The sequence below is a fragment of the Coffea arabica genome, chromosome 3c (genome assembly GCF_036785885.1).
Source record: "Coffea arabica cultivar ET-39 chromosome 3c, Coffea Arabica ET-39 HiFi, whole genome shotgun sequence".
NCBI lineage: Eukaryota > Viridiplantae > Streptophyta > Magnoliopsida > Gentianales > Rubiaceae > Coffea > Coffea arabica.
In genome coordinates, this window is record NC_092314.1 from 29,527,274 (window position 1) to 29,552,214 (window position 24,941).

Consider the following 24,941-nt stretch of genomic DNA (forward strand, 5'->3'; position numbering starts at 1 on the left):
TTTATACCGATATGTAAAAATTTAAGATACTCATATCCATATATTCAATAGATGGGTACGGTAAATTTAAATAAATGAGTTTGTTTGTCACTTATAATTTTAGTGGGCTTCACTCGCACCCCCCTCCCCTGGGCCTTCCCGGGCTCTAATCCATTATATGCTAGTTTCCTACTCAAGCGAAAGCATATAGAAGAAATACAACCCAAAATTTACCAAAATTCTCAACTTCAATGGCGGCTAGAATTTGGGTTAATATTTCATTCATTTTCTTTGACATTCATTTTCTTGTCATGCTTCCATCGCCTGCAGTAGCAAAAAGAGCAGATAAAGAGCACGTCTTGACTTTGGATCACTCCAACTTCTCTGAGATTGTTTCTCAACACGATTTCATCATGGTTGAGTTCTATGCTCCTTGGTATATATATATATATATATATATATATATATATATATATATATATATATATATATATATTTTGCTTATTTCATTGAATCAAGATAACAAATAATTGTTGTTGTACATTTTGCATTTCTTATTGGATGGTTCCTCACATATGTTTCCCTAAACATCTTTACCATATATCGTTGCTTTCATATGCGCTCACAAAATTTGTTGAGGAGTACAAACCAATTAATCAGCACGATGAATGATTTACATATGTTTTATTTAGAATATGAATATCCTTTTTTTCTGAGGAGACATTTGTCTAGTGTTTAAGATTAAAATTTTAGAAATTAAAGGTTTTGATTTTAAATCACCCTACCTCTCTCATCGTTTCTTAAATCTCAACCCCTCCCTCTTAAAAGATATGAACATTATTAACGCTTTACTATTTTTTTCATATGTGCTCTATAAAATATTCAAAGAAGATGGAGTGCCATTAACGATAATTCAAATGCAATTAACAATGCTTTATAGTAAATTCAGTCTTGCTATTGTACATTTGCTGTAAAATGTTGTGCTTTGCTCTGGCGGATATTCTATAGCGTCTGGCAATCTCATTAAAGTGCTTAGCTTGTCTCCGCTTATTTTTTTTCTTTTTCATTTTCTTTTTTGTCTTTTGGTTTTCGTTTTCCATTTGTGGTTTCAGTAACTTCTCATTGGTTTGGGATAACATATGATGCTATGTTAATTATCTTTTGAGGTTCTTTCTGTTCAGTAATTTAGTTCTTTTCGTTTGGGAAATGTGACCCCCTTTTTTGTTTAATTTTTCACTTTACTCTTACATTATATTTCTCTCATTTGTTACTCAACAGCAGTGGGCATTGTAAGAACCTTGCCCCGGAGGTACTAAATTTCATTTGATGTCATTCTTTCTTGGTTGAAACGTTTAAAAAGAAAAAAAGAAAAAAGTTATGAACCATTACTAAATACGTTCATATGTATTTATTTTTGTTTAATTTGTTGCCTTACAATTTGAAATTGTTTCTTTGGTGTATAGTCTGAAAAAGCTTCTACTATTCTCAGTAGTAATGACCCTCCAATCATGCTGGCGAAAGTAGATGCAAGCGATGAAGCAAACAGAGGACTTGCAACTGATTACAAGATCCAAGGTTTCCCCACTATTAAGATATTAAGGAATGGAGGGAAAACTATCCAAGAATACAATGGTCCCAGAGAAACTGATGGTATAGTTGCATATTTGAAAAAACAAGTCGGTCCTGCATCTGTTCAAATCAAATCTGAGGAAGATGCTGGCATTCTTGTTGATGAACAGAAAATTTTTATTGTTAGTACTTCTTGGTATCCTTTGTATTGCATAGTTCTTAGATGATTATACAATCTGGTATACTTAGCGTAAACTCGTCTAGGTTGGGTGTTCCCAGCACTTTCTGGAGAGGAGTATGACAACTTCACAACTCTGACTCAGAAACTACGCTCTGATTATGATTTTGGTCACACTACAAATGCCAAATTCCTTCCTCGCGGTGAAATAGTTAGCGGACCAATTGTTCGCTTGTTTAAACCATTTGATGAGCTATTTGTTGATTTTCAGGTATACTTTGCTTTAAACATTTTGGTGCTTTTGATTCTTTTTTTTTTTTTTAAGGTAATTACGGGCATATTGGTTTATGTCATTTGCAGGATTTTCAAGTAAATGTGCTGGAAAACTTTATAGAAGAAGCTAGTATTCCTGGAGTGACCATTTTGGATAACGAGCCACGCAACTTTGAATATGTTAACAAATTCTTTCGTAGGGCCAAAGCAAAGGTCTTTAAGTTCTTTCAATTGCATAACTAAGGTTGTGTTTGGATTGCATTTTCCGTCATTTTTCATGGAAAAATTACTGTAGCGATTTGATATATGTGAGGAAAAAAGGTGATAGGAAAATGTGATCACGGAAAACGACAATATTTTTCGACGGAAACAAGCAATCCAAACAAGGCCTTAGATTGATCTTTCTTCGCTATTCTTTATGCATTAAAAGTATTTTCCACGAATGTATCACCATAAAATCTTGTACTTTTCACAATTTTTTTATGATTTCAGAATTTCTCCCTCTTATTTGATATCCTCAGAATATTTCTCTACAATGATAGATTAATACTTAGTAGTTCCCATTTGTTCTTTCTTTTTTTCTCCCCACAGTTGACATCTTTATCGTCCTTTTTTGCACCTTTCTGACATTCTGTTCGTGGAATTTTTGCTCTATGGATAGGCAATGTTATTTCTAAACTTCACAGCCGAGCTTGACACATTCAAGTCTAAGTACAATGACGTGGCAGTGCTTTACAAGGGCAAGGAACCAAGCTTTTTGTTGGGTGACATTAATGCCAGTCGAAAAGCTTTTGAGGTTATTTTCTTGTCCTTGCACCTTTACTGGACATATTGGCGGTTATTTTTGTTTAATATCATCAAATCATATTGACTATAAATGCATTTTTCTGTTAATTCCAGTATTTTGGCCTTAAGGAGGATCAAGCTCCTTTAATCATCATTATTCAAAAGCCTTATGGACTGAAATATCTCAAGTCAAACATATTGCCTGATCAAATTGCACCTCGGTTGAAGGACTACAAGGTTTTTTTTTTTTGGTCTACTTTGTAGTTCTCATTGTTCTTTATCCCTTTGGATTGCCACTAAAAGATATTCTCTTGTATGATATTCTCCCCTCCAACGATTTCTGCATTAATCACTTTTCATTGATATCTTTGGACATTTTGAACTTGCATACTTTTTCACCTGGACGCAGGCTGGCAACTTGAAGCCATTTATAAAGTCAGAGCCTATCCCAGAAGTTAATGACGAACCAGTCAAAGTGTTGTTACAGACAGCTTAGAGGACATGGTTCTCAACTCTGAGAAGAACGGCCAGTAATTTCCGAACTGTATATCCATTGCCCCTGACTATTTTCTTTCTAGTCTGTTTCTTGTATAAACTCTAAAGTTTCACCTGAAGTAAAGATACTAGCAGATGATTACAAGCCTAATATTAGCCTATTTCTCGAATGGTACAATTACTTGTAAGTGGTCTCGCAATTATTTGTATTTGTTGTCTTGGCTAGTGGAGAGAGGAAAGAGATGAGAAGATGCATAGTGTATTAGACGTTTTCTAGACTAACCTTTTCATAAGAAGCCATGCTTATACTTTTGAGTATTTTTGTTTGCCTTACAGTTCTGCTAGAATTTTACGCACCTTGGTGCGGCCACAGCAAGAATCTAGCACCCACCTTGGATGAAGTCGCTATCTTGTATGAAGATGATGATGATATCTTGATAGCAAAATTTGTGAGAATTCTGTTGTCCTATTCTTTCTATCCAAAGCATCTACAAACAGTTGCTCTTATGTTTGTTTGCACTTCAGAGTCCTTGAGTTAAAACCTCAATTACCCTCAGCTACTTATCAAAGAAACTTGTCTAGACTTGACTAAAGTTGCTGAAAAATATTTTTCTAGTTGTTCATACTTTAGACATAAGCAGTACTTTCACCGGTAGTTAGTTCACCTGTAATTATTAAAGTTTTATTAATGGTTAAAAAGACCACGATGAGAATTTTGCACCCATAAGCTATACTTCCTGTGATTTTATGAAAGATCATTGAAGGTGCTAACTTCTGGTTTGACTAATTGTAGCACGCAACAGCAAATGATATCACAAATGAGATATTTGATGTTCCAAGTGTTCCCTACCTTGTACTTCAGAGCTGCAAGTGGTAACATTATGAAGTATGATGGCGATAGAACAAAGCAACACATAATTGAGTTTATCGAGAAGAACCGTGCTAAGCATGCACAACTAGAATCCTTCAAAGATGGCACCGTAATATCAGATTCGGCCAAAGAAAAGGCCGTGAAGGATGAGTTATGAGGCCAGCTCTATTTAGTTTTCCCTTTTGTATTGTAGCATTTTGTTTCTCTCATATGGTCATAAGGAAAGCTTTGAACTATCTGGAAGATCCTTTTTCCATTCTTTTCAAACAAGCAACTCAGAAAACTAGTGTGCCTAATGAGAAATTGGTGCAGGGCATTTGATATCTGTCTGTTTTCTGGATTGACTTTTGTAGTAGACCTATTTACTTGGATAGAATGGCCCTTGTGCTAGGACTAGAAATCTCTCCTAATAAAGTCAGAGATGCTTTGGACTGATTATATTAACTTATTTAGATCAAAAAATTCGGATATTCAAGGATTATACATTGTATTCCAGATTACTGTATTCGTTGGAACCTTCAAGATGGAAGTGATCTGTAAAATTTTAGTTCAGAAAAGAATGAAATGTGATTAATAGTAATTTTTCGAGCAGTATTAACTTTTTTGCTTGATGGTTAACAAGACTTAGGCTTAGTTTGGGAGTTTATGAAGGAAGAGAAGAGAAAAGAAAGGAAAAGAAGGGAAAATATGCATATTTTGCTTGGGAGTTCAATGAAAGAAAAGAAAAGAAACATCTTTCTCTTATCTGAGAGTTGTAGAGATATGGAAAGAAAGGATCCTATGAGAATACAATTTTACATATTTGCCCTTTCAGCTCTGGAGGATACAGCACTTGCTAATATTGCTACTTCATGATAAAAGTGTAGCTGCAACTAGCGCTTTAAACACGAACCCTGAGAACAATGTTTATTGATCTTTTCAACTCTCTTCCCTGGTCCTCGGGGGTTTGGTCTGGTGGTTGGGGTTGCTGAAGATGAGGCTTAGATCCTTGGTTTAAACCTTGTTGTCAGCAAATTGTGGAGGGTGGAAGAATAGTCTACGGGATTCACTTCCTATAGGACACCCTTAAAAAAAAAAAAAAAAAAAAAACACTCTTCCCCAGTCAATGGCTTTCTTGAAATACCAAACACCTTTTATGAACAACTGCTCCCAGATAAAGGCTAAATATGGACAGCTGAAAATATAAGTGACTCAATGACTCATCATCAGTAGAACAAAGGCCACAAACAGGTAGACTTCCAGTTCTCATGCACTCAATCTATTGTGAAATGGTTGAATCAACAAGCTGCGACCTGCGCTACTTCACCACCTATCCTAGTTACAGCTGGCCATTATCAACTGCAACCTTAACAGGACCGGTTAATTTCATAATGCGTTTCTTTGATCCCTATTTGAACTGTAATTAATTGTGGCGTTTAATCCATTCTTTCAATTTTTGCTGGTTGTACTTTCTTATATTGCTCAGTCGGAGGATTCTCAGTTTACTTTAGCCTTTTGGTTTTCATTCCTTACACAGGTATAGACGCGATTAGGACTAGTTTGGTTCTTTGGTTACTGTTATTCAGCTTGTAAGTGGTCTGAAATGTAGACTTAATTCTCAAATATAGTTGCAAACCATCATCATCTAAAAATAAAAAATGTTATGTCATAGTTCTTTCGCTTACGTGTGATGTGTCACTAAAGTTGGCGAGGATTTTGTATGAAGCTAGCTAATAGCTTCTTATTTGCAAAAAATTATTTGATTCCACTATAATCATGTTTTTCAATAAATTTTTAAAATTTTTCAAACTACTATTTTTTTTATGTCAAATACATTACATCATAAAAACTGCTACAATGTTTTTTCAAAAGAAATTATTCCAAATAATCTATTGTCCAAATACACTTGCTACCTCGGTGTCCCAGGTTACATAACTTGATGGGCCTTATTGTGGTTAGTCTCAAACTTGAAAATTTTCTCATCGGGAAGATTTCAGGAATCAACAATCACCTGTGCGAAAGCCAAAGCCTGTCAGTAAATCTTGGGCTCACTCGTCGATAAATGTGATTCATATACTTAAGCATTCTGGGTAATAATGCATTGAATTGAACTGAACTGTTTATGTAAATTCTGCCTGAGCTTAGAGTTGTTGGATAATGGAAATAATGAGGGAATTCACTTTGCGAGTAAGATTGTTTAATTTGAAAGGTTTTTTTCTATAAAACATTAAACTTTGCAGACAACTCTTGCAGTAAATTTAAACGTTTGCATGCATGTTTGAATTGCAAATTTTAAGGCCTTGTTTGGATTGCGATTTTTCGTCGGAAAATTACGTTGTTTTCTGTGATCACATTTCCCTATTATCTTTTTCTCTCACATACATCAAATCGCTACAGTAATTTTTCCATGAAAATTCATGGAAAATGCAATCCAAACACAACTTAAGGTTTCTTCGTTGGAAAATATACTGTACCAAAATGAATAGAGAAATGTGTCATGGAAATATTTCAAAATTTTTTCTCTAAAACTCACAATTTAAAAGGTGCCCAAACACAGCACATTTCTTATCCTATGCATTAAAGGTAGAGCATGGATCACGTGAGTTTCGGAAGTACTTTTTTCTCTTTCTTTCGCTTAAAGCCACTTTACCCTTTTTTCCCCCTCAATTTCTTGAGCGATCGAAAACAATATATTAACCTTAGCTAATTATGATATGACGCTCAAACTGTCCTCAATTCACTGCCAGAAGATTGAGATTCACTTTTAATTAAGTTTTGCGACAAATTTTTAAGAAAACACATTTATGACAAAGCTGAACCGTCAGAACCAATTTCAATCAACTTTTGTAAATAAACTGCATCGATCCAGATGGAGTTACATTGAGATTTTTAAGTGATTGGGAAATTCAATAATTCAAGACTGCTACGCAGAAAATGGATTTGTTATAAACATTCTGAGGTCTGCACAACGGTCATGAATCAATCTACAACTTTGAAAAATAGACACTGCAATCAGCTGTCAATTTTCGCACTAATAATTTATACTGTTTCTTCAAAATTAAAGTCCTTCATTATTGCATTTAACAAAGTGTAGTAGAGTAATTTTGATTTAAGAAGCATTCCCGACAACCTTCCAATGCCACTTTTCCAATGTTTACCCAAAAGTTGCAAGTCCACATTTCTATTACCCAAAAGAAGCGTTCTCCTCCGGTCAGGCCATTATTGGTTGTTAGAAACAAGAGTGCTTGTGTCCACATTTCTATTGCATGCCATGTCCCAGTGTATCTTGTGATTCTTAATTTTGCTTTCTATGGTATTAGGTTCCGCATGGCTGGGTACCATTCTGTGCACTATATGAATCATCTGATCCTCTTACCCTTATCCGCCCTGTATATTATCGTGTACCCACTGAGATAGGGTCGGGCCAATGGATACCCACCTCGTTGCTTATTATTTTATTTCTTTTAAAAAATAATTTATATTAATTTAATTTTATATTTTACATATTCACTTAAGATTTAATAAAGATTTTTGCTCAAAAAAAAGTCTCTCACCAAGAAACAAATGTGCGAAGAGAATACAAGAAAAAGGAAAAAATTAAAAGAACTCAAAATCAATAAAAATTTGAAATAAGTAGCACCTTTTTTAAATATATATTCCACATTAATTAAATTTTTTTCTAAGAAATATAAAATCATGACCTTTACGAATGAATCTTGTAAACAAACTATAATTTTCCATATTTGTAATGTAATTTATTCAATGAAATTGATTATTTAACTATAAAAATATTATTTTATAGTATGTGTATGAAAATAAAAAATAAAAAATATATACAGGGTGGGTCGGGTACCAGTAGATTTTTAATTATGTAACCCTAACCCGCTCCATATCTAAGTAGGTACTCGACTTTCTTTGGACCCGATCAAATAATATGAATTGGATATCCTAATTTTTGGATCGGATTGGATCGAATATATTGGGTTTTTAGGTTAGCTAATATTTTTGCCCCACCCGTAATGGTTATCTCGTGAAGTGAAGGGATTCTTTGCAATACTACATTCTTTTGGATTCCAGATGTTCATGAGGAAGAGGCCATAGCTTTTCTGGTGTTAGCTAAGAAAATACGATAAAAGGACGTGTTACCAAAAGGCAAGAACCAATATTTATAGTGTTAACATCAATTATTAACAAAATATTTGATATGTTCAACTTTCTTTGGTATGGAATGTTGACATATTTTAAATCAAGTATATTTAGAATTTTAATTGTTTTAGAAATTGAGTTGTTATTTGGTAACTATATTAAATTTGATGTCATAGTTGGTTTAGGAAATAGGGTTGAATTATGTTTTGGTATTACAATTAGAATATAATTCATAGTTATGTTTTGCTGTTTAAGGACTTGAAGTCTTGTAGTCGAGAAAAATTTGGTTTATCAATGAAATATTATTTTAATTTCTCCTTGACTTCCTTTTGTGATTGTTCACTGAATTTTATTCTTGGGCTTCATTGAGCGATACTAATCACAGCTCCAATGGCTTGCCGAAAATTCAGAGAATAAAAGTTTTCGCGCGTGTTTTTTTTGCTAACAAGTAATATTAGAATCCTAAGTTCAAGAGTTTGATCTTGAGGTGTTTGTGGTGCTTAGAGGATGCACAAAATTTTTGACAGAGGAGCCTGTACCATAAAAGGGTATAGAGGTTGTGGTAGAGTATTCGTACATTAAAAAATTAAAACATGAGAGTTGGTTTTAGATTGGTTTTAGAGAACTCATTCATTGATTGGAATTAGGAAAAATTAACCCTAGTTGATCAGAAAAAAGTTCCTGCTAGATTGTTGATTGTCATAGTGGAGTTTGATCAAGCGTGAAGTCAAGGAGGTCAAGAAATTCAAGTAGGGAAAAAATGTTTGTCAAAGTACATAAATTAGTTTGAATTGCCATGGGGAGAGAATTTATCAATGGTGAAAGTTAAAGTTTTACACACAGTGGTGATGAAGAAAGATTTGAATGGTCAAGAATAATGCAAATATCTTAAAAGGTGTAGTTTAGGTAAATTTCTTGAGGTTAATTTAAGTAGTGGTCCATCAAGAGAAATCAAGAGAAGGAAGGTCAAATTATTTTTCAAAATAATACGAAAATCAATGGTTAAAGAGTATTACAAAAGGCTTATCATCTCTTCTCAATCACCTTAGTAGTTTTGGTTAGATTTCTTTTATATTTTTAGTGATAGAATTTCCATACGAATCTAATCATGAATCAAAATTTGGTTTGACATAGCAAGTTAATTTGGAAGAAGATGTATGTGTTGATCATGGAAAAAATACTTGTGAAATCTTTGATATGGTTGAAAAGTGTGATTTTCATACTTTATTTGGGGTGATTGATGAAGAAGAACTTGTTAGCGAATACATTAATTTGATTGTGGATGAGATGAAAAGAAATTGTTAGTGAAAATTTTGATTTGAATGACGATGTGCATGACAATATTTTTGAGGCGGTTGAATCTACTGGGGATTTTTGTGGTGAAAATTATTACCATAAAGAAAATTATGAAAGGGATAATTTATTAGTTAAAAAGTTATATCGATTATTATTATTCAAGAAAATATGGTGGCTCTAAATGCGAATGGATCAATATGGATAACTTTTTTGGTTCAAGGAGAATTAGCAATAAAATTATATGCTAAATACAATATCTTCCATTCCGTAATTTTTTGGGCTAACTTGAAATAAAACAATCAAGATTAGTATAACAGTTTAAGTTGTTTCCCCTTTGAAGTACAAAACTTATTACGGAATGAAGGATATCTTTTCAACTAGAGAAAAGTATCCTCATAGAGAAAAAGCTCCACATTATATCGGAAAAAAGTGTATATATATATATATATATATTCTCTAGTAATGAAGTTGATAAAAATGTTAGTCTAACTGCAAGTTAAGAGGCATTTTCCATTCTGCCTTACATATTTTCCGGAAAATCTTTTCTACAAAACATAGTACATGAAGTCACGTCTTAGTAAAAATGTTAGTCTAACTTAGGGTTGCAAACGAGTCGAATCGAGTTGAGTTTTAACCTAATCGAGTCGAGTCTTAACTTAGTTTTGTTGAACTTGAATTCGAACTCGAGCTCGACGAGCTGACAATTTAAAGGTCAAATTCAAGCTCGAAAAAAATAAAAATTTTATTTTTTAAAAAATAAATAAAATAATATTTTATTCTTAATAAATAATAAAATATTAAGGATATATATATATATATATGTAATTTTACTATTAAAATAAAAAAAAAAAAATATATATATATATACTTGACCTCGCGAGCCTAACGAGTTTGAGTTCGACTCGAGCCAGTTCGAGCTCGACTCGAGTTCGATATTAATCGAGCTTGACTCGAGAGGCTCGATTCGTTTGCAACTCTAGTCTAACTGCAAGTTAAGAGGCATTTTCCATTTTGCCTTGCATATTTTCGGGAAAATCTTTTCTACATAACATAGTACATGAAGTCAAGTCTTAGTAAGTCTCTCCAGAAAAATGCCTCTTACTGTATATATTCTCTAGTAATGAAGTCAAGTCTTTGGCATGTCTATGTGATTCTAGTTGTTGACTATAAAGAAGACATTTCAGTCCACCATTAATTGATCACAACGTTCACATTACATCTGCATGCCATCAATGGCATTAATAACGCAAAACCATTAAGGTCCTCTTAAAAAAAAATAAAGAGAGAAATATAGTTTTGGCCTCCAATATTTATATAAAACAAATTTCTATAATTTATCAATTAACTTTAGAATGAATTAGTCTTTTTCATGGAATTTATGTTATTCAATAAAATTATCAATGTACATGGACATCTAAAAACTGCTTTAAAGCTCTATTATTGGAATATTAAAACTTTTATAAGAGGAGAGGAAAAAAAAAAGAATTTAAGTCCTTAAAAGAGCTTTGTGTCGGTAATTATTGCAATCTCAAAACATAAAACCATTTGAACTTTATGTCAAAAAGTCATGCTAAAAACATCTTGCACATTTCCAGGAAAATCTTGCCACAAAACTCAGCACATGAAGTCAATTCTTTGGTAAGTTTCCCTTCGTAAAGAAGTCTTTGGTAAGCTTATGTCATATTAGGAATTTATCATAAAGAAGACTTTTGAGTCCACCACTAATTGATACCATTCACATTTCATCTGCCATGCCATCGATAGCCCTAACTGTTATTAAACGCGTCACAAGAAATCCGTTGATTGGCCAGCTTTGAAATAACAAGGTTAATATTGTTTAGAGCACAGATTTATCGACTGTTCTAATGACTTTAAAAGGATAATTTGTGCTATGATTTGTGCATCCAATAGTGGAAATTCACACTCAAACAAACAGTAAAACACTACCTAGTATTTTATATGGATTTTATGTCAAAACCGTTGAGGCATTCCCCATTCTCTCTTTCAAAGATGTGTTCGTCTTGTTAAACTTCATTGCTCTCACTTTCCCTTGTATTCATTCCATCAACCTCCGCAGGTTACTAGCAATTTCTTGAGCTTTAGTGTTGCAGGATACTCCTACTGGTTAGATATGGAGGCAACGCTTGTTTCCTTTATTAAAGTTCTAGGAGAGAAGGCTATTTCAATAGCCAGTGAAGAGTTCTGTCATTTGGTCGGTTTGAAAAAGGGGATGCAGCTGTTGAAGGAATCATTGTCCATGATCCAGGCTGTCCTTCATGATGCAGAGAGGCGACAGGTTGGAGAAGAAGCTGTGAAGCTTTGGTTAGAGAAGCTTGAAAATGTGGCTTTTGATGCTGATGATGTGTTGGATGAGTTCAATTATGATGTTCTTCGACAAAAGGTTCAGATGCAAAACCAAATGAAGCACAAGGTATGCTTCTTCTTCTCAATTTTAAGCCCAGTTCCATGCAAACATGTCAAACTGGCAAAGAAAATTCATGATATGAATGTGAAGTTGAAAAGCATAAATGAAGATGCAAAGAACTTTGGCTTTCTTTCACAAATAGGTGCAAATGCAACTGCATCACTTCCTTTTCCTAGTAGATTCATCATGTTAAATCGAGAGACTGACTCTACTAATAGTTGTTCTACTTTTATTGGAAGAGATAATGATATAGCAAACATACTAGAAAAGTTGACTGCAAAGAGTGATGAAATTGTCTCAGTTATTCCCATAGTTGGAATGGGTGGGATTGGGAAGACAGCGTTGGCTAAAAGAATTTTCAATCATCATAAAACTCAAAATCAGTTTGATGAAAAGATCTGGGTATGCGTGTCTGAAAATTTTAATGTGAATAGGCTTTTCGGATTGGTTCTAGAATCATTGGGGCAGAAGACTGGAAAAGAGAGTCGAGAAGCAAGAACTAGAAAACTTCAAGAGAAATTGGAAGGCAAGACATACGTCATGGTCTTGGATGATGTTTGGAATGAAAACCTTGGTATGTGGGATGATTTTATGGGATCACTAAAAGGTATCAACACAACCACGGGAAATTTCATACTTGTGACCACCCGCAAGCACCAGGTGGCCTCCATTATGGCGACATCATCTTCTCATTGTTCTTTAGGAGAACTATCAGATGATGAATGTTGGCTCATATTCAAAGAGAAAGCAATTGGCCGACACGAAGTGTTGGAAGAGTCCCGAGCCATAGGATTGGAGATTGCACAAATATGTCAAGGTTTACCATTAGTTGCATGTACAGTTGGTGGCATGTTGCGTAACAAGAGAAGAGAAGAATGGATTTCAGCTTTAAAGAGGGGGCTCCAAGGTTTAACTGAAAATGAAAACAACGTGATGCACATATTGAAGTTAAGCTTTGATAATCTTCCATGCCCAGCTCTTAAAAGATGTTTTGCATATAGTTCAATTTTCTCTAAGGATTCTGTTATGGAAAGGGACCAACTAATCCAACTTTGGATGGCCGAAGGATTTCTACAAACACATTCGAGAAGCATGGATATGGAGGAAATTGGCAACATGTTTTTCAACATTTTACTGCAGAATAGCTTGTTCCAAGATGTAGAATGGGATGAGTATGATCGCATTCTCTCTTGTAAAATGCATGATCTTGTGCATGATCTAGCGCAATCCATGCAAAACTCTCAACGCGATGAAGATGACATTCATCCTATTCGGCATCTTGCATTGGAGAACTGTGGAGAAGAAACACCATCCATCCTAAACAAGAGGTTCAGATACATAAGATCGTTATTTTCAGTATACGATATTTCTGAAGATGTGTCATATTTTATCTCTTTGCGAGTTCTTAACTTATCTTCAACAGATCTGACTTTGCTTCCTAAGTCCATTAGCAAGTTATTTCGTTTAAGATACCTTGATCTGTCTGATACACCAATTGAAGGCTTGCCAAACTCTATTTGCAAGCTTTACAACTTGCAGACATTGAGAGCCAGAGATTGCTATGGCCTGAGAGAGTTTCCTATGAAGTTCAAGAATTTGATAAGCTTAAGGCATTTTGATTATTTTACCGATGACAGTTGCAGTAGTCGGATGCCGTTTGAGTTGGGGAAGTTGGCTTGTCTTCGAAAACTACCCTTCTTCAATGTAGGTGAAATAAAGGGTTGGAAAATTGAAGAGTTGAGAAACTTAAAGAACCTAACTGGCAGACTAGAGATACGGAATCTTGAGCTGGTCAATTGCAAAAAAGAAGCCGAGTGTGCAAATTTATTGGAGAAGTCAAACATCCATGAGTTGACATTTGCATGGTGCGAGGACCAAATAGATACAAACCGAGCGATTGGTGTATTGGAAGGCCTAAAACCTCACCCAAATCTGAAAGGCTTGATTCTGAAAAATTTCATGGGAAACCAACTAGCATCTTGGATTTCAGATCTTCGTAACTTAGTGAAATTGGAAGTAAGAAATTGCCGAAGATGCAAAGAGATACCTGCTCTTGGACATTTGCCCTTTCTGCAATATCTTGAGTTGGCAGGACTGGACAACATAACATGCATAGGGCCTTCCTTTTATGGTTTTGATAATTCTGATGCATCCAGCAGCAACCATAGCAGTGGTCAAGCAGTAACAAGGTTGTTTCCGGCACTTAAATATCTTATCCTCAGTGACATTGAAAATCTTAAACACTGGATGGAATTGTCAGTGGAGATAATTCCAACAGATCGTGTGGTAGTGTTTCCTATCCTTGAGGTGTTAGATATTCATCGGTGTCCCCAATTAACCACTGTTCCAACTCAATTCCCAAGTCTTAAGAACTTGGCCATCAGTTACATCAACCACGGTTTGCCAGTAGTAACAAAGATTTGCAGCAAAGTGATCACTCTGACACATCTCCTGCTTCATGGAGTGCAAGGGCTTACTTGTCTTCCTGATTGGTTGTTACTCAACAACGCCAATCTTACAAAGCTAACATTATGTGATTGTCTTGATTTAAAACACCTTGTTTCTGACAGCCAAGATTGCAGCATTGATCATCAAACACATAATCTCAACGGCATTGGGTCACTTGAGACACTGTATATATTTAGATGTAGTCAGCTGAAGTCAGTTCAAATTCCTAGCAGATTACTCGGCTCCCTACAAAATATTGTTATTTCGGAATGTCATGGCTTGATCAATTTGTCAAGTGAGATAATGAAGTCCTCCGCTTCTCTTGATCACTTTGAGGTGTCCAACTGCTCCAATCTCAACTCATTTCCAGGAGATTTAGAGCTAACACCTTCTCTCTCGTATTTGTGGCTGTCCCACTGTGTGCAACTCACCAATATGCCAAACGGGATTTGCTGTCTTACAAGCTTGAGGCATTTGACAATAGGTGCTTTCTCGGATACCATGGAGTTTAGTTCATTCAGAGACGCCTTCAGTGGTTTCAAACATCTATCCTCTTCCCTTCTCAGATTACATTTGTATGGGCAGCCTCACTGGGAATCTCTGCCTGACCAACTTCAGCACCTCTCTGCACTAGAAGAACTCAAGTTGTATGATTTTGGAGTAAAATTTTTGCCTGATTGGTTTGGGAAGCTCTTGTCTCTTGAAAAACTACATCTGCGTGCATGCTCAATCCTACAGCATTTTCCTCCTCAGATAGAGATGAGAAGACTCACCAAACTAAGCGAATTGTATATTATAGACTGCCCCTTGTTAACGCAGAGATGCTATCCACGGAGTGACTCCAACCCAGAGTGGTGCAAGATTTCTCACATTTCAGGAATATTGATTCCAGGATTCCGAACTGATGGCAAATATTCTTGAAGTTTGTAATGTAAGATCCAATTTCCAGTTGCTTTTTCCTAGCCTTCTATGCAACTCTTTCAAGTTTCATTTACATTGGAGACTGTTATTATTAAGCACCAAGTTTTTTTTTTTTTTTGGTGTGTGTAAACGGGTTTCAAGAGAATTGAAATAAAAGTTGCTTCATCATGATCATTAAAAGTTACTTCTTAACATTGATTTCAATTACTTGAACCTTCGGTAACGATATAGCTGCATATGCGATTAACAAAATACCTGTATCTTAGTTGAATTCATAACCAGTTAATTTACCCAATATTATAAGAACGTTAACCTTGATTTTGTAAATGATAGTCAACTCCATTTCTATCCCACGCTAAAACATGAACTTGCTGAAATATCTACCTATAATCAATTTTTACTCAATACTATGAGAATGCTAACCTTCAATTTTGGCTAAATATCATACTAGATTCCTGTGCTACTGTATATCAGGAATAACCAGTTTCTTAGTTATCAGCAATTGAATGTCACGAATGAACTGCATATCAGAGCATGCAATGGGTAAAGAACGAACACAAGATTATGCAGGAACAATGTGTCAGAAACCAAAGTAACCAAAAGATCATTTTACCTCATATGTTGCATATTCTTGTGGTTCCTTTGCTTGTAATAGCTGTGACTTTTGGTATCAAATTGCTCAGTGGTCAAAAACAGAGGAGTCTTTCGTTTTCAAAGGTTTTTTTAATGTTTCTTCTCTGATGTTGGCCTTGGTTTGACATCAATACTATATATCAATGCTATGACCAGCACTATTAAGGTGAGGTATGATCACATTATATGTCTTCTTCATCAAACTCTATCATTCATGACTCAGCTCTTGTCGCTTTTGCTGCCATGCCTTCCATTGGAACTCAACTGAATGTCTTAACAGAGGTGACAGACTCCCATCATGACTTCTCACCCGAAACTACCTTCTATCGTCTCAACAGTAATGAAGTTCCGGATCAGTTATAGATGCAAATTTGAAAAGGCAAATTAGTTTCAGGGATCTGCACAAAATTCAAGTGGGGAAAAAAGAGCTCACATTCTGTACCGATGAGGAGAAACCTTTGCCAACTATTTGTAGTAAGACAGTCATAATGATTGAAATCGCTTTAACCAGTCCTTAACTGCAACATAGATAAGTATGTGTATCAGTAAACTCCACACCACATCACAGATTTTTTCAAAAACGAAATTTAGTCAGCATGAGATAATCCAATCATACCCATACAGAAAAGCATCTGCCTAGGACTAGCCAGCATCTTGTAAAATTATCAGCCTGAAATGCGTTTCATGTCACCTTCCAATTTTAGAAGCTTGATTACAATATAAAAAGAGATAAAGCTTGAAAGAACCAACAAAATTGTAAATTTGCTTTAATTTAGTATTTCAAAGCAAAGAGTTGTCGCTAATCTTTGGAATGTCGCAGAATGGACAGAAGAGAGAGAAAGACAGACAGATAATATTCTCGATTGTATGATCTTCCCAAACATTATCCAAAAATGAAAACAATAAATGGAAAATGAAAAGTTTGACAGCCATACAAAACCTCAGACTATGAACTCAATTGGACCAGATGAAAGCAGACAGAGAATAGATTTGTGAGAACACCAAGAAGTGAGCTACCCAGAGAGTCCAAATCAACTAATGTGCACCAGAAAGTTACAGAAAGGTCAACTTACTATGGCATTGAAACACAAAATGTTGACCTTCCTAAGCAAAGTTGGAGACAAGAATTTATTCTCTAGGAATTTGCCATGCTAGACAGCAGAAAAATGCTGAACTAACATAAAACATCTCACAATATTAGCCTGTTGGTATTTGAGATCAGTTATTAACTCCAACATCGAACAAAATTATTTCTTAAACAATAGGAAAACTTCTAAAGCATATGACATAGACATGATGAAAAGCACACTATATATAGATCCTCTCCTACTCTCTCCTTTCAATGACATACACTTAGGATACTCATTCCAGTTCAGTTTTACTCTAGACATGTGAATCAAAGTCAAATGTTTAACATATAGCCCAAGTACCTAACTATCAGCACTTTTCTAATTGCAAAAGTATCTTTCCCTACCACATGAAGCACATTTTGAAGCATGAGCATTGGAGAATTGAGTCAGGCTGTTAAATTTCAATAATTTATTTATTTTTTGATGTACAATCCACAATATTCTTTAACCAAATATAATCACAGTCCCTAATTAATGAACAGCATTCATAACTTAAATCTCTATAAGAAATTAAATATAGGACACAAATTCACAAGGAAATTTTAACTAGGTAATGTTTGAAGAAAGGATACCAGAGCTTGAACCACAACAGCAAAATCAGTTTCCTTGAATGCCAAAAGCTTGATTTACGTCAACTTTACCTTTAGTATTGTGGACAGCATATTTTTAGCATATTCTTGCTGCTCTTTCCTAACATTGTCACTCAAACTATTCCAGGTATACATCGATGCTATAAGTCAATTCATGTGATACTTGAAAGTTCTGGCTAGAGTTTCCTGTGATGAAGCTGTGGAGTATAGACTTAAGGATCATGACTGAATTTTAAGTCTGTAAACCAAGGAACAATACAAATTCCTAAGAGAAGGAAGAAGTACTCCAAAGATACTTGGCAATAAAAGATCAAGGCAATGCAAGAGTTATTCCTGATCTTAACAAATAGCTCCATCCGCCAGGAAAATTCAATAGCTTGGAATGTTAAAATATGTATAATCACAAATTTAGAAAACTGACACCTAGAAATTTAGAACGGAGACAGAGAACATGGAAATATAGATATGATAACAATAAATAACCATCACAAATGGAAAGAACAATACAGTCATAAATACGACAACAATTATCAATCTAACCCTCATAAATGATCCTTCCACTTCAACTATATAAAACTCAAGATTTCTCAAAAACTAATTTATGGAACAAAACTTTTGAACAAATACATGATAACTAAGAATAAAAAGCACTTCATACAGATCTCAGTTGCAATTGAATAATGATAGCTTGACCTATGGACCAGAAATCCTGCGAATTTTAAGTAATCAACCAATAACCAAAAAATAATTTCTCCAGCTAATGAATAACTACTACTAAAACTAATAAGCGGTAAACTAGTTCAAATTAAATTGAAAAAGTTGCTCTTGATACTTGCTTTTACACCTAGAGGACTTCTTGAAAGAAACGAACCCATAGAGACCACTGTCTTTGTTCATCCAATTAAATAACCCTCCATATTCATTTATGGTGATACTAAATGCCTGCGACGAATTCATCGATCTTGTTCCAACATATACCTTAATGTTGACCACTATATCCCACCCAAGTTAGACAGAAATCAGTACCTAATGGTACAAAGGTTTTGCCGAACAGTTTGTCATTGAGGAAAAAGGAACATGAAATGAAAAGTAAAAACATTAACACATAGGCGAATTGAAGTCTGACAAACTGAAGAATTTTCCAGTAGAAGTATACAATAAAAGCAGCTATAAATCTTGTATTACACCGCGACCTCCCATCAGCATTTCGAAACCATCAAACTCATCCCACAAGTTTGAAATCAAGTACTCCGCTCAATCAAAATCATGACTACAAATGCAAATACTTATAACATCTTCAGACTCTTAGAACTTGGGATTCTTCATAGCGATCTTTTTGTTTTCGACGTCATAAAACCTTCCCAGCCCAAACTAAGCAGCATACAAGTTACCACAACCTGCTTATTGTCCCCTCTCCATTTTAGATAAGTCAGTTATATCTCGAATTGCCACCTCGATCTCCAGTAGCTCATACAACAGATTAGTCAAGTTTATTGTCTAGGCCCTGAATAGAGACTAAAACTTACCCATCCCTTAGCGCAAGAAAAAATGGATGCATCTAGTAGATACAGCTTCTTTGCCAAGAAGATCAATAACAGCTAAGCTACAAAACAATATACTATTTCATTGCCTTGAGCTTAATGCACAAACGGTATGCTGCAAGAAGATGTTATGCCATGAATTAAATAGACCTAGACTGCGGCTCTATGAACTATTTGCTTCAGCAGAAAGAATGTGCCACCAAAACTTGCAAATTATCAAGTCAAGTCAATGTAGTGTACTTTTTACAACAATGCCATATTTGCTTTTCATATATACTATGTTCTAACAAAAGCGTAGTTTTTTTATTTTGCAAAAGTCAATGAACATATGCTCATCATTACAAGTTTTTCAGAAATGCATTAAGATTTTCTTAGAAGCAAAATATCCTTTTCTACCAGTCAATAAAAGTGACAGAGCATTGATCACTCGATTTATGAAAACCACCTACTTTAATGTTCTATTTAAATTTTTCACAGGTATCAAATAGTCAATAGAACCCTGTCATTAGGCTTTCGAAGTTTCTTCCATAATCTTGTGTTCTATTGCTTGTTGACATTCAGGCTGCTTATTTTTCTAGTGCTCCTGACAAAGTTATTGTCCCACTGACTATGGCTTATCTATTATATATGTCGTAATTTGGAGGTAGAAAAGTACCTAGCTCTGGTTTAGTTTCCATTTCTTGCAAATAGACTAGCAAGATGAACAAGATTTTACCATAATACCGTTCATTTTGTGAGGACCAGATGCTGCAGACTGCAGTAAAAGATGCAAGACCATTCCATTTATCTTCTATGTATTACACCTAAAAATTTGGCTAATTAAGAATCACATCTTCTTTTCCAAAAAAGACAGATTAAGACAAATAAGTATTTCATGTGTTGCCTACATGTAGACAAAAAATTAGTATTTGCCACTTCAAACAGCAATAAAAAAAAATAAGGAATTAGTATATATAAGATCAAAGAATGCAAGGTCCTAAAAGAAAGAAAAAGATATAATAGAGCAATGTGTAGATGCAAAAATAATTAAAACAAAGATTGCAGGATAAAATCATACTCAGAGAAAATTCTCAATTATTAGCATTCGATTGATGTTGATGTACAGATCCTAAACCTAGTATTCTAGTGGAAGAGGATCACAAGACCATAATTCCCTAATATGAGTTCCATCGTCCTCATAATCTATTTCACGTGCAGATGCATCATTATGTAGCACTTAACCATCAAATTCAGAGACTTCTTCAGATTCTGAGATTTCATCATCTATCATATCAAGTTCTGTTTGAAACAAATTTTGAGAACATTCTTCGGTGGATAAAGATGCGTCCTCTTTTCACTTAACCTTGCCGACTCCATCGGTCTTGGTTTATCAAGGATTTGAGTTCGGATCCTGGGCATTTGGGTCGCCATAAAGTGCCACATGTCTATAACATATTTCAAGCTCCCTCTCAGCAATAGCAATAAACCGTCAAATAGAGTCAAGTGATTGCTCGTATTTGGACTTTTCCAATGCCTGAAAGAAGATGAACTAGGTCACTGAAAAGCTTAACAAAATTGTAATGTCCAATTGAAAAGAAAAGGAACACAAACTTGCCAAAATGAAGACAGAGCAGCATGCAGTGTAAGACCCCTTTCTTCCATCACCTAAGATCTATCCGTTCATTATACTGACGCCAACTAGAAGTCTAGAACTGTCATAGGGCCCCGGCCAGCCTGATCTTGGCCAATTCGCCCCATAAAAGCTCGATGAACCTAACATTTCATTGAGCTGTACTGAGTTTAAACTTAGTATTAGGTCTGAATTAAATACGAGTCCATTTCGATTCTTGTTAAATTCAAACTCAATATAGATCTGACGCATTAATTTGTACCTCTGTATATTATTATTATTATATATATAATACATTTATGCTTCGGTATCTACAATAATATCCAAATAAATATATAATCATTAAATACTACATACTTATATCTTAAAATATATCAATATATCAATGCTTATTAAATAAGCGTTGTTTACTCTATCACTTCTTTCTCAGTTCAAGAGTTAAAATTAACTATTCTATTGCTTTCTTGAGGGCCAAAATTAGTAACTCATAGTTGAAGCTCCAACTTTCTTTTTGGTTTAGTAAATGTTTGAGTTGGTATGATATTGGCTATTTTTTATGTGCCATTGTTGGTGTTTTTTTTTTTTTTTGGTAAAACGACGAATTGCATATAATAAAAGAAAGCACAACAGATGTCCTTAGCTAATTACAAGGCATCCTAATGCTGTGGGGATAGCAAACCCCTCTAATGTCCTCAACAAAAGCAAAATAAAGTTCACGATGACATGAAACAAAAATCACAAAATATGTTTCCAATTTGCCTCCTAATTTCTTTAGTGCATCAGCACATATGTTGGCTTCGCGAAAAACATGCCGGAGCTGCGAGAGCAGGGATCTGCAATCCATGAGAATAGGATGTAAGGAGCGATCTGGATTATTAGTGGAATCAAAGTAGGGGTAAAATATCAGCACAATCGACTTCAATCTCTAAAGACGAGATATTCAGAGATATAGCTAATTCAATTCCAACCCTTAGTCCCCATAGTTCAGCTAGAATATTCATGGCTATCCCAAATTTCAACTATATCCTTTGATCCAGCAGCCAAAGGAATCTCTGATAATTCCACCTGCCCCAGTTGGATCAGGATTTCCAAGTGCAGAGCCATCCTAATTCAATTTGAACCAATTAATGGTGGGTGGAATCCATCTTACCAAAATTTGGGAATTTTGATTAGAGTTAGAGGCATAGGGGCCCATAGTAAAGAATTCAGTGGCTAAATTTGTGCACCATAGAACAGGATTCGGGCGAGGTTTGTGGGGTTCAAATATGGTTTTATTTGGGAAGGTCCAAATGGTCCAGCATGCAAAAGAAAAAATGATTCCCCAAGGAAGGTCCAAATGGTTTAATTTAAGCTTTGTCCATAAGGTTTGAGCTAAAGGACAAGCCCAAAAAACATGGTCGAAATCTCCAGGTTGGAGGGAACAAAGGGAGTAAGTGTCATCTTAAATAATGTGCCTACTACGGAGTAGGTGTTTAGTTGTTAGTTTGCTGTGGGCAGCTAGCCAGATGAAGTGTTTGATTTTGTTTCGCATTTTTTGGTTCCATATCCAACTAAAAGAGAGGTCAGGGGTTTTGGTGACTGGAATGATGTTCTTTGGTGGCCAACTGATAAGCAGATTTTGACTGAAATTTGCCATTTGGAGAGGGGATCTACTTGAGACAATCATGCAGAGTAGCATGATGGGCTCTAGGAGTGGAAAGAATAGTATTGGTGATCTCTTTGGGCAAAGAGAAGGAGAGCTTATTTAAACTCCAACCTCCATGGTCAGAGAAAAGATCAGCCACTTGTAATTGGTCTTCATGTGGAAGTAGAGGACCTTGAATTTGGCACCTAAGGGTTTCAGAAGAAAACCACTTAGTAGTCCACGCCCTCAGGGATTTTCCATCCCCTATATTCCAGCCAATGCCTTGTTGTGAAATGTCATTGCCAAGTGACAACCCCTTCAGATCTATAGAGCCAGCGAGGTGGTAAAAACTAGCTTATTGGCCAATAGAGATTGAGCTCTATTTACATATAAATCTGAGAGAACTTTTACCCAAGTCTTGGGGGTCTTTTAGGATGTGCCATCCTAGTTTTGCTAAACCTTTCTTGTTGAGTGGAGCAATTTGTTTGATGCCAAGGCCACCTTGGTTCTTATTATGTTTGACAACATCCCAATTAATCAAATGAAATTTTCTTTTAGATGGGCTTGAGTCTCACAAAAAAGCTCTTTGTTCTCTATCAATGGCATCACAAATCTTTTTTGGGACAGGTGATACGAATCCGTCCGAAAGTTTGAACTCGTATCCCACGTAGTCCTGGATCTAGATGAAGAAAATCAAGTTGAATTACGGAATAACACTTGACCCTTCTAAAACCCTAAGATTGCGAACCTTGAATTGAATCTCAACTCACAATCGAAAGATTTAGTGAACCAATGTTATTGGTAGAAGAACACCACAACCAAGGTATGTACTTGATTGATAAGTTCAAATTGAATAACTTAAGAAAACTCTCAAGTATTCAAGAAGGACTCTCTTGGAGCAAGAGAAAAGGAATAACTCACATGTTTCTGGAAAATTCTCAATAGCTAAATGTTTGGAAGGATTAGGCTATTTATAACCTTACATGGACTCAAAAACCTAACGTGCTTTGGATAACTCGATTGATAGGCTAATGCCAACTAGTTACCCAAACAAAAAGGAGGAGTAACATCCCAACAAATCAGCCTGTAGTTAGAACACCACAATATTCCACAACAGTCACAATATTCCACAACAAAACAGCCTATAGTTAGAACACTTTTTTAAATAGCTCAAGCAAATGTTAAATAAGTGTAACAAACTTCTTTGGCCCAAAAGATTCCACAACATTCACAGATAAGGTAATATCCACGGCAAGGAGGTTTATAAGATTGAAACTTCATTTGCAAATAATCATTGTCAGGAATCTCCCCAAACAACAGAGTAGAAAAACAGAACACTGAGTGTCCAAATAAGAAATTGCCACAATGCAGTCATTTTCAAAATTGTGGCCTCAGTTTTAGCCAATTCAACTATTGAAATTTTGTTTCTCCCTCCTTTTGTTTTTCATTTTAGACAAGACTAGAGTCAAGATAATTTCTTTGATAAAATTTAAAAGAGAACACCATTCCATAAAGCAATATAAAGAGCTGCTTTCAAGCCACTAGCTTTCCTAGTGCTTCATCCTTTCTCTGAACATGGCTTCAGCATAATCAAGATTAAACTTTAAATTTTGGATCACGAAAATTTATCATCGAGTTCAAACAACATTGTAAACTTGATGTTTATTATGACAAATCAAAATATTAATTGTCAGCTTGAATGCTACTATAAAAGTGACATTTGCATTTCAGATGATTCCTCCCCTATTTTTATGGAAAACGTTCAAAGAGCACTATCATACCTACATACACAATGCAAGTCACGAATCGCAGTTAAGGCGACTGCACATTTTCACATGTCATGTTGGCCATCCTGAATGTATGGTGAAGTTGGAACCATGGTTCAAAGTCGTGGTCGCGGTTGCAATCGTGGCTTGGACCGTTCCAAATCGGTCTCGATATATCGGTCGCGGTCTCGGTAAGACACAAATTTTTGAAATATTTAATATTTTAAAAATTATAAAATTATATGATAAAAAAAATTAAAAAATTAGCAAAAATAATAAAAATTCGAGTTGACTCAGGATGATTCGGGACGACTCGGCCGTTTCTATCCATCTCGGAGACGTCTCGGCCGAGTTCTCGGAGTCATTATCTCGAAATCATCTCGTCCCGGTATCGGATCGGGAAGCCCCGTTCCAATGACGACTCAGGACCATGCAAACCATGGACCTCTCATTTATCACTCTATTTATGCTCTATTGGATGGGCAGAACCAGTACTTATCGATGATAATTGTGACGAGGAAAGAACATTAAACTCCTATATAGGAGCCAAGCTCAATGCCAACACAGCCCCGTTTCCCTCACTTTCGTTTCTAATTTTGTTCTTTTTTTTTTTGTCATACTCTGTTTTAGCAGCCAAAGAACCAGAGGCATCTTATAAAAGTGAGTTATTACGGTTTAGAGC

The 24,941-nt window shown here is 35.2% G+C and overlaps 1 protein-coding gene, 1 long non-coding RNA gene and 1 pseudogene across 4 annotated transcripts; 2 read left to right on the forward strand and 1 right to left on the reverse strand.

Moving 5' to 3' along the window:
• Positions 1-218: 218 nt before the first annotated feature.
• Positions 219-4,481, forward strand: LOC113735774 (protein disulfide-isomerase-like; annotated as a pseudogene).
• A 7,222-nt stretch (positions 4,482-11,703) lies between these two features.
• LOC113735777 (putative disease resistance protein RGA3) lies at positions 11,704-15,366 on the forward strand. Its single transcript, XM_027262764.2, has one exon. The coding sequence runs from the start codon at positions 11,704-11,706 to the stop codon at positions 15,364-15,366; it is 3,663 nt and encodes a 1,220-aa protein (XP_027118565.2).
• A 562-nt stretch (positions 15,367-15,928) lies between these two features.
• Positions 15,929-21,111, reverse strand: LOC113734905 (uncharacterized). Of its 3 annotated transcripts, none has more exons than XR_011841659.1 (5): positions 20,855-21,111; positions 20,603-20,773; positions 16,616-16,669; positions 16,433-16,517; positions 15,929-16,319 (listed from the first exon to the last, which is right to left on the reverse strand). It is a non-coding gene; the product is annotated as an uncharacterized lncRNA (long non-coding RNA). The 3 variants fall into 3 exon arrangements; XR_003459456.2 differs by having other exon boundaries at positions 15,929-16,322; XR_011841658.1 differs by lacking the exons at positions 15,929-16,319; positions 16,433-16,517; positions 16,616-16,669 and having other exon boundaries at positions 20,299-20,773.
• Between the last annotated feature and the right edge of the window lie 3,830 nt (positions 21,112-24,941).

Excerpts from the sequence above, each read along its gene's own strand:
- LOC113735777 (XM_027262764.2), top strand. The coding sequence starts at position 11,704 with ATGGAGGCAACGCTTGTTTCCTTTATTAAAGTTCTAGGAGAGAAGGCT.